This window comes from Mytilus galloprovincialis, chromosome 8 (assembly GCF_965363235.1).
Source record: "Mytilus galloprovincialis chromosome 8, xbMytGall1.hap1.1, whole genome shotgun sequence".
Classification (NCBI taxonomy): domain Eukaryota; kingdom Metazoa; phylum Mollusca; class Bivalvia; order Mytilida; family Mytilidae; genus Mytilus; species Mytilus galloprovincialis.
Window position 1 is genome coordinate 58,827,153 of NC_134845.1, and position 10,347 is coordinate 58,837,499.

At 32.1% G+C, this 10,347-nt stretch overlaps 1 protein-coding gene across 1 annotated transcript; it reads right to left on the reverse strand.

Annotated features, from left to right (window-relative positions):
- Window positions 1–24: 24 nt before the first annotated feature.
- Window positions 25–7,090, reverse strand: LOC143043731 (exoskeleton protein RP43-like). Its single transcript, XM_076215913.1, has 9 exons — window positions 6,965–7,090; window positions 5,806–5,918; window positions 5,391–5,487; window positions 4,514–4,626; window positions 3,221–3,376; window positions 2,622–2,733; window positions 1,850–1,986; window positions 1,038–1,193; window positions 25–170 (listed from the first exon to the last, which is right to left on the reverse strand). Exons 2-9 carry the CDS (start codon window positions 5,876–5,878, stop codon window positions 25–27), a joined length of 990 nt encoding a protein of 329 aa, XP_076072028.1. The 5' UTR covers window positions 5,879–5,918; window positions 6,965–7,090.
- Window positions 7,091–10,347: the final 3,257 nt, after the last annotated feature.

The window sequence follows — 10,347 nt, forward strand, 5'->3', positions numbered from 1 at the left end:
TCCCCTTTTCTCTATTCTGTAAACCTACTTGGCGTACTGGCCTGGATAACCTGGCGATGTGACATACTGCACTGTAACATTGTCGGCTGTGAGACGTGTTGGATTGGTCTCGGAACCACACGAACTAGACGATCCGGCCAATGTAGGAATAGCACTACTGGCAATTGCACCTAAAACAGAGAGATATCATTGGATATTAAAAGAATTAGTGGGTGACTTAATACATGTAAGTGGGTATCACTTTAAGTCTAATTAAACTTTATATAATCGGCGGGCAGGTCAATCTGTTAATGAATCAGAGGGCAAGTCAATATCTGATCAAAGTCAACGCACAAGTCATTATGTCATTAACACATGCGTGCAAGTCAATAAAAATCAGAGTACGAAAGTCACTATAAGTATAAAAATCAGCCCGCAGGTCAATATGTTATTTAGATTAGCTTCACCAATGTAATGTTAATATGCTATGTTACATAGAGCCATTGGCCTCCAGATATATAATATCATATTATTAATTCGTATATTTTAACAAATTTGATTCGTTTAGGGATAGTCACATCTATAATACTAAAATTACGAGGTCCAATTTGTCAGCCGTCATCACGTAAAAACGACGAATCAAAGAATTCAACTTTATATACAACTAATATAGTACAAAGGTGTAAATTAAAAATTACACCACTCCAGGCCCTTTTGTTTTCCACGTAATTAATATTGCCAATTATTAGAAAGTTCCGGGTCGAGTCCGATACCGATACCAATAGTATAATCACCTGTTACCTATTACCTTATCTGTACGTTCCGCATCTGACAGGCGCACCACCAAACGGTGTATTCAGGATTAATATGCTATATACACGGGTCATAATCACAAGGTTGACACTACTAAATTGTCAAATTGTTACTTCAACTTCATTAAAAACTACCTCAACCAAAAACTTTAACCTGAAGCGGGACAGACGAACGAACAAACGGACGAACGGATGCACAGACCAGAAAACATAATGACAATAAATTGGGCATACAAAATAGCTTACTTGTTCCAAGGTATTTCAGTGTCAATATGAACCCTCTGTCAATGCTGTTGATAATTGGAGCCTTAAATTTTACTTTGTTTGTAAGTGCACCAGATGCATAAACAGAAACAAGAGTATCAGGTAAAAATCCACATAGTTGATAAGTTATTGTCGAACCTAAAAAAAAAATATGTGAATTGATAGACATTACAACAATACTTTATAAACCGCTTTCTGAAGTGTTAACTTAAGAAATCCTTGAGGTTTCATCCAAAAAGAAAAATGAATTCCGCAGTGACGGCCATTTTGGAAGACAGAAGATTTTATCATTAGCAAAAATATTCGAATGATCTTGTATAGTTACATGTATATAGAAAATTAGGCTTGTAAATGTTTAACAGGTTATGTATACACCAACTTTCAACACCAAGGTATATGAACTTATTATAATAAACTCGTTTTGATTATTTTATGCATATTCAATGTTTATTACCCTATAATAGAAATAGCAATATTACAAACTTATCTTTAACTTGACAATACAACTTTTTTTATCTGATTTAAACACTAGAATCATTTATTCCGTGGTTTATTGTTGGCGGTTAAGCCTATTTTAGAACAATTATTCTTCGTCATGGTGAAAGAAAACTACTTATACACTCAGGTTAATCCCCTAATTTCTACATAATAAAGTGCCTGTACCAAGTCCGGAATATGACAGTTGTTATCCATTCGTTTGGTGTGTTTGTGCTTTTGATTTTACCATTTGATTAGGGAATTTCCTATTTGAATTTTCCCAGGGGTTCAGTACTTCTTCGTGATTTTACTCATACCTTCCCAAATTGATAAACCGTATTCCGTTGTCTGATCACAAGTGTAGGTTGAGAAATCATCAAAGTCTGCATATACAATATTTATTGAGAACTGGGCATTTGCATTGGAGCTGATTGTCCATTTGCAGGTTGTGTAACTAAAAAGAAAGAAGAATTATAACTGTACATAATGTATTCGAATATTATTTTCATAAATAAAAATCTCCTCTTTTTTATTGTAAGAATGCTATGATAGCCTTTTTTCATTATTGCGAAATGTGAATATGTTCCTGTATCCTTGAACTATGTTAAAATGTTAGATCTGAACTTTTGTTTTAAATATAATCAAAGGACAAACCATCCTGACTGTAAACAATGGCTTCAGTCTATGTTTTTCAAATATAAAACATGTATGTTTTATGTCTGTGTCATTTTGGTCTCTTGTGGACAGTTGTCTCATTGGCAATCAAACCACATCTTCTTTTTTATATATGTAGTCTACTGATATTTATATCTATTTTAATTCAATGACAAGTTTAACAGTTTACACTTGATTTTGAGCATCAAATTTTATATATAATATACCAATGCTTACTGAAAATGTATTGTCAAAATCTTGTCAATTTTCAGGAATTCAAAATGGCGGCTTGCTCTTAAGCTACACTATGGAGTAGGAACGAATGAGAAGCGCTAAAAGAAAGATGTACACAACGTTTCCATTACAACATGTACAATTGATTGCTTGTGCATAAAAGATTGAGTGCCCAAAATAAAAATTGAACACATAACTTACAACGAAGTGCTTATTGGCTGATTAAAGGTATTTAAAGCATACTGTTTTTCAATATTTACTGATGTTTCATCTAGTGTTATGGTTTCGCCACAGTTGGGTTTTATAATGCTGTCTGAAAAAGAAGATAAAAAGCATACTAACATAACTAAACAAATTAAGTGAGTGATGCACAATTTGAATATGACGTCATCACAACACGAACCAATAGAATCAGGAAGTCTTGCTACTTAGAAATGAATAAACAATTTTAGCTAGTTGTCTGTTCGGCTGAATAATTAAATGGTTTTATAGTTTTTGACATACTTTTTTTTTGTATACAAGTAGGTAATTTTTCTTTATTTTTAATATTTTACCACCCCATTATTCTCTTTTCTTTATTTTCTCCCTGTTTTTATTTTCTTTTGTTTGTTCAGATTGCTGAGGAATCGGTCGCCTATTATTCTCTGTTTTGATAAACCGCTTCTTAACACTCATACAAGTTATCAAGATGAAAAAAAAGTTCAAATCAAACCTAAAATCAAAACCAATGAATGAAAAGCATTCGTCGAGTGGTTTAAACATATTGTATGTATTGAAAGACTTAACAACATTTTTCTTACTTGATATAGCGATATACTGTATTTTAAATCCTGACCACATGATTGAAGAGTCAGATGTAAACCTCAAAAACAGGTATTGTCCACTCGATATGTAAAATCTATCATTGTAACTTCCGGTATCTATGTTAGTACCCATATTTGACGACGCACTCTCTCCTAAAATATATTCGAAAATGAGACTCAGTACTGTACTAAACCACTGATCGGCAAAAAAAAGCAAGGTACATACTAAATTAATGATTATAAAAAGACATCAGTAAAGAAATAATAATGATAATGCTTATGACAATATGGATTTCAATGGACACCAGCTGTCAAATTCATGTTCACCGATTTTACTCAAATTCTCATATTCGACTTGTAACATATTAGAACATATATTCGAATAAAAAAAGTCTAAAATAAACAATTTACAATGCATAAACTCAAAATCTGTATTTCGTGTGTATTTCAGTCTAGACGACATCTAATTAACCATCCAGATGACCGGTCGTCGTTTATATAACCCTTTGTAAACATAAACATAGATATGAATAGATAGCGAACTCGTGCAAGTTGATTTTTCTACAATAGGTGTTTTTCACATTACAGGTTTAAACAATATGTTGATAATCGTTTTTTTCCATTATAAGAATATGTTTTAATTTGTAGATCGAACCAGTCAGGGAATTGGGGTACCCTTGTTTCACTTTTAATGTTGACATTCTGTTCCTTTTACTAGCTGAAGACGCCTACTTCATGCGTAACTCGTCTCTAGCTAAGAAGTTCAATTAAAGTTCACATTACGGTTTTAATTAGGTAGAACTATTCACTTGAAAAAAAGTCAAAATAAGCTTGAAAACTAAACGTGTTACACTTGTATATAACTTTGTCGGCCATTACGTAAATCATAAAAGATCTCGTATCATGCTTACGGTTAACGCTCTACAACCCTATAAAATTACTAAAAGAAGCATTTAATTCTTATAATTACACTTTTTTGTTAGGATGATGAAAACAGAATTTATATCAAGGTTTTCTTTTATTTACATGACTGTTTTTATGCACGTTATTGTGAGAGCTCGTGTCATCATGAATGTTAAATTTCATTTTGAAATGAAGGTTAATTTCAGAATGACGTAAGATTGCTATTAGTCAATCAAAATAACGTATTATGATGAAACATACATGTACGTAATTATGAAGACATATAATTCCGTGTTGAAGACCGTAATTGGGCCTATAATGGTTTCCTTAAACAAATTGTGACTTGGTCTCATTGGTACCACATCTTCTTATATCTATATAACTTACCATCATAAACTGTCAATTTATCGTAGCTTGTTTCTAAATTAAAGGCGAGGTAAGTCATTGCAACTTTATCCGATGCTGATCCCGAGTCGATCTTCCATTCACACGTGAGAGAACTAGAAACATTTGAAGTGGTATAAAAAACTGCAGTTTTTAACAAGTCAAGTACTTTAAAAAGTAGGTAATCCAAAGCGGAAATCAACACCATTAGGTAAAGAAAGATAGACATAAGGACTGCTGCTCTTGTTTTTGATTTTTTTCGTCAGATATTCAGCATCCTCTGGTTTTGTCTCAGAAGTGCCATTACTTTTTTCCCCGTCAAGCCCTGCTTTCTTTTAATGATTTTATTATATTTAGTTTAAAAGGCCACTTTGAAAGTCTTATTAAATCTTATTGTTATTTCTTCATATCTTTTTGAAAAAAATAAGTGTGAATGTTAAATGAATGAAAAATCAAGAGAGAATCTTTTTCCACAAAATAGGTTATAATATCTATAAAAAAAACAACAACAAGGAAACGGGCCTATATTTGTTTATATAATATCAAGTTATTAATTTCTTATGAAAAGCTTTTTAAATTTTGAAACAGAGTAGCGACTAACCTTATTGGTAAACAAAAGCAAAGATTTGTGCAGATCAGGGTCAACATCAATGCATGTTATAAGCAGGTCAATAATATTTGGCGAACAGGTATCGGTTGTTGTCTCTTTGACACATTCCCATTTCCATTCTCAATTTTATATACCATTTTGGTACTGTACGTGTAATACAGTTCACACCTCCGGAATCTCCTATATAATCAACCATATTTTTTCCCACAAAAAGGGGGGATTATATGGTACCATAGTAAGTACTTGGCAAGCTTTTAAGGTACCACTTACTTAGCATAATTTGATGGATAACCGTCAGTAGTGACGGTCTTATAACTGTTAAAATCCGCAGTTAGAGTCGATACTAGACCTGCACAATCTCCAGAAACTACAAAAATAAATTCATTTCATGTATTTAGTTTTCTAAAACTCAAATGACCATTATAAAAATCAAATAGCTACATTGTATATAGTAAAGCCAGGCAAGATTACAAAGAGACATTCCGACATATCTTATAGAAGCAATCCATGTATTTTTCAAAAGCTTATCAATATAAATTTCGCACACCTTTACCAGATTTCAATTTATTGTTTATTTTAAAATATTTCTACATTAAATATAATATTTTGTCTTTCATAATTTCAGTAAACTTTTTACATACTTTTTAATCAATATTTTCAATCAAAATAAATAAAACATGATTACCGTGTATAAGGCAGGTATCAAAAATTACAATTAGTATCTCAAGAAGGCATTTCTTGCGGTTAGTTAATTCCATGAGTGTTCAATCTTGAGGTAAGAGTGTTCAACACCAAAGACTGAAAGAAAAAAAATATATTCATACAATATATAAAAAAAAATACATGTGGAATACTTGTTAACATTATTTGAGACGGGAAAACATTCAACTGTAATGTGTGTATCGCGAATTAAAATACAAAGCTTTATGGACCCTTAGGACGGGGTTGCAATGTATCACACCAGTCCATCAGGTCATGTCGTAATGGATAATCTGAGAGAAGGCGTACACCTGCTTAACGTTTTAATTTCGTAATTTATATTAGCAAGACGTTATATATCAGTGTTAGAAATATTAAAAATCTACTCCACAAGTCGATTAAAACGATACTAAAATCACTTGATTGTATCTGAAATAAGTGGCGAAAGAATAACACACAAATTGTTTCGGCACTTGTATTTTAGTGAGTGTTTTGGATACATGTTTATAAGAGATATTTAATGCATATAAAACAACTCATTATAGATACCAAAATTTGAATTTTGTACACCTAGCGCGCGTTTTGTCTACAAAATATTCATCAACTTTAAAAAAAAAAAAAAAAAAAAAAAAAAAAAGGTCAAATAAAGTTTACTGAGAGCATGGAGGAACCAAAATTCCTTAAAGTTTTGGAAAAAAATCGCGTATAATTTAATATTGAATGTTGGTTAACTTATCGACTAATTAAGGTACTGATCGCAATGATCCAACTTTCAATGATGCAGTATATGATAACTGTAAGTGTATGATATGTGAAACGAACTGTACTCGGACCACCTGACTTGTCCTAATGATTTTCCGATCTGTTAGCCATGTATGAATTATAGCTTTTGTGTAATTAAAAACAATTGTACCTAGTGCTGTTCCCCCTTAGACTTATAAATCTATAAATTTAACACATACATTTAATTTCCTTTTAAAGGACTCCCATTGAAACTTGTAACGGTTTACTCAAACTAAACATGTACTTGTGATACTGGTCACTGGACACTTCGTTTCAATCACTTTTTTTTTTTTTATTAAATATACACACATTAGGAAAGATTAGAAACATGTACATTACGCATACAAACACAAATTACTTACCAAATTATTTAAGTGTATTTACATTGTCGTTCCATTTAAATTACTAATACACAAAAAATAACGCACATTTTTTGAAATCATTGCATTGTTTTACAAAAAAACATTGTTTACATCGCGACGACCATAGCTATCAATGGGTATTTTATGGATCAATTGGTCACCTGTGAATAATTAGCAATACAGGTAAAATTAAAAACCAATTCTTCAGAGAACAATTGAAGGTCTTTCCACCTCGATAATAAGAATGCAATTTAAAAAAGGATGTTAGAAAATGTTACTCCTTGTTGATGTAATTTAGTTCTTCAAATTGATATAAAAAAATAAGATTAAAAGGTTTATGTAGAACACTTAATTGTTTTATCAAGAACAGAAAATAATTTTTAGCAAAGGTCAAAATCTAGAACGTCAAATTGACCTTTGACCTTGATCTCAATTTCAAGGTCATAGGTCAGTGATCTCAAATCAAAAGACCCCAGGTCAACCATTTGTACGGTTGTGGAGAAATACTGATTTTAAATACATAAGGGGAGAAAACTCCTACAAGGGTTAACCCAAACACTTCGACTGAAATAGTTTGAAGTTGTGCCTTTTTGTAAACAGTAACTTGGCAAACAAATCATATTATTTACTGTAACAGTTTCTTTTGAATAACGATAACAAGCAAAATTCAAAATTTATAACATGACCTTGACCCTCGACTTTGATCTCAATTTCAAGGTCATAGGTCAGTGAACTCAAAACGGAAGACCGGAGGTCAATCACTTGTATGGTTGTGGAGAAATACTGATTTGAAATACATAAGGGGAGAAAACTCCTATAAGGGTTAACCAAAACACTTTGACTGAAATAGGTTGAAGTTGCGCCTTATTGTAAACAGTTATTTGGCAAACACATCATATCATTTACTGTCACAGATTCTGTGGCATAACGATAACAAGCAAAATTCAAAATTTAGAACTTGACCTTGACCTTTGACCTTGATCTCAATTTCAAGGTCATAGGTCAGTGAACTCAAAACGGAAGACTGGAGGTCAATCACTTGTATGGTTGTGGAGAAATACTGATTTGAAATACATAAGGGGAGAAAACTCCTATTAGGGTTAACCAAAACACTTTGACTGAAATAGGTTGAAGTTGCGCCTTATTGTAAACAGTTATTTGGCAAACACATCATATCATTTTCTGTCACAGTTTCTGTGGTATAACGATAACAAGCAAAATTCAAAATTTAGAACATGACCTTGACCTTTGACCTTGACCTCAATTTCCTTCAAATGGACCAAGGATTTCATATCAAAAGACTGTAGGCCTCTACGACTTATAACGTATGAATTTATCCAACAAATCGCCTATCTTAAATTTTCAAAGGGAAATAACTCCCATAAGATGTCTTTCGATCAGTCAAGTCAAAATACACCAAATCCTTCTCTAGAGTAGACAAACAATTTGGTGAAAACAGTTTGCTAAAAATTTTTACGGTTTTAGAGATATAGCGATAACAAGAAAAAAAGGACGCGGGGAGATAACTCCTATAAGAATAAGTGCTCGGTCCCACAGGGTGAGTTTTGAAACCCCCATTACTGTACAACATCATTGGCCAAAAAATCCATTCGATATGTTGTAAGACAAAAAAGCATCTCAGACGGCAGAAGAAAAAAAAAAAAAAAAAAAAAAAATAATCAGAAGAAAAACAAAAGGTCTTTCCACGAAAAGTGGAAAGACCTAATAATAAACAAACGAAATACAGTAAGGTCTTTCCATTTAAGAAAGGAAAGACCTTAATAATAAACAAACGAAATACAGTAAGGTCTTTCCATTTAAGAAAGGAAAGACCTTAATTAAAGTTCAATTCTTCTTGAATAATTGATAGGTCTTTCCTTCCATTTTCTTTTAATTATACTGTCATAAATAAATATATCACATATATATTGATTGATAAATTTATTGATTAGTTGGTTGGTTGGTTGGTTTGTTTATTAGTTAAACACTTGATACAGGGTCTCTTGCAACAAGCGAAAAAAAGAGACCTTGGATTCCGTATTAAACACATGAAACGGAAACATGTATTGAATGATTGATTGATTGATTGGTTGGTTGGTTAAACACGTCGGTTAAATATGCTGGTTAAACTCGTTGGTTGGTTAAACACGTTTAATAGGCTCAATTAAAACAAGCAAAAAAAACCCACCTTGGATCCCTTATGAAACACATTAAATGGAAACATTGATTGATTGATTGATTGATTGATTGATTGATTGATTGATTGAATGATTGATTGGTTGGTTGGTTGGTTTGTTGGTTTGGATTCAAACACACATAAAACTGTTTAAATAGTGCCAAAAACCACATAATTTGATGACCTTGACCTTTGACCTTGTGACCTTCGTCAAGGTCATTGCTCCACAAGGTCATTGCAAAAGACCCTATGGGTCAAGGACCTTTTGTTTAAGAGTTTTGCCTAAAAATGGCTTTTTAAAAACCATTAGTGGGAGTTATGTCCCTTACATGATGGTAAAATCAATATAGTCATAATGTAAAAAAGTTGCCCCTTAAAGTACCAATCATTTTTCACTGCTTAAATTTTCTGTATCTATAACCGTTCAATAGTTATAGGGAAATGAAAAACATTTGAAAATCTAAAATATGACCTTGACCTTTGACCTTGAACTATATTTTTAAGTTTTGGTCCAATGAACTCAAATCTGAAGACCCGCAGTCTTTACGACTTACGGTTCAATAGATTTATATGCATATCGAAAATTAAAATATTCAAGGGGAAATAACTCCTATAATAAGTCACTGGATCGCTTCGGTTAAAATTATTTGAACTTGTATCATTTGGCAAGGAACATTTAAAAAAAAACCATTTGCCGCTAAGTCTTATAGTTCATGAATTATAGCGATAACAGTGTTTTTTGTAATTGGGGAGATAACTCCTATAACGTAAATAGTACACTTCGGTGCCCTTAATACAAGATAGCTTTTATTGACCCGATACTTGGTACCAAAGATTATTTTGATATCTTGCGTACTTTTCTTGGGGATTGACTTTGAAAACGGCGGAAGAAAAAGAATAATAATTAAAGTTCAATTCTTCTTGAATAATTGATAGGTCTTTCCTTCCATTTTCTTTTAATTATACTGTCATAAATAAATATATCATATATATATTGATTGATAAATTTATTGATTAGTTGGTTGGTTGGTTGGTTGGTTGGTTTATTAGTTAAACACTTGATACAGGGTCTCTTGCAACAAGCGAAAAAAAGAGACCTTGGATTCCGTATTAAACACATGAAACGGAAACATGTATTGAATGATTGATTGATTGATTGGTTGGTTGGTTGGTTAAACACGTCGGTTAAATATGCTGGTTAAACACG

Excerpts from the sequence above, each read along its gene's own strand:
- LOC143043731 (XM_076215913.1), bottom strand. The coding sequence starts at position 5,878 with ATGGAATTAACTAACCGCAAGAAATGCCTTCTTGAGATACTAATTGTA. Across the intron at positions 4,627-5,390 it reads TATCCATCAAATTATGCTAA|TTCTCTCACGTGTGAATGGA; the intron begins GTAAGTGGTACC and ends AAATGTTTCTAG. Across the intron at positions 1,194-1,849 it reads CGGTTTATCAATTTGGGAAG|GTTCGACAATAACTTATCAA; the intron begins GTATGAGTAAAA and ends TTTTTTTTTTAG.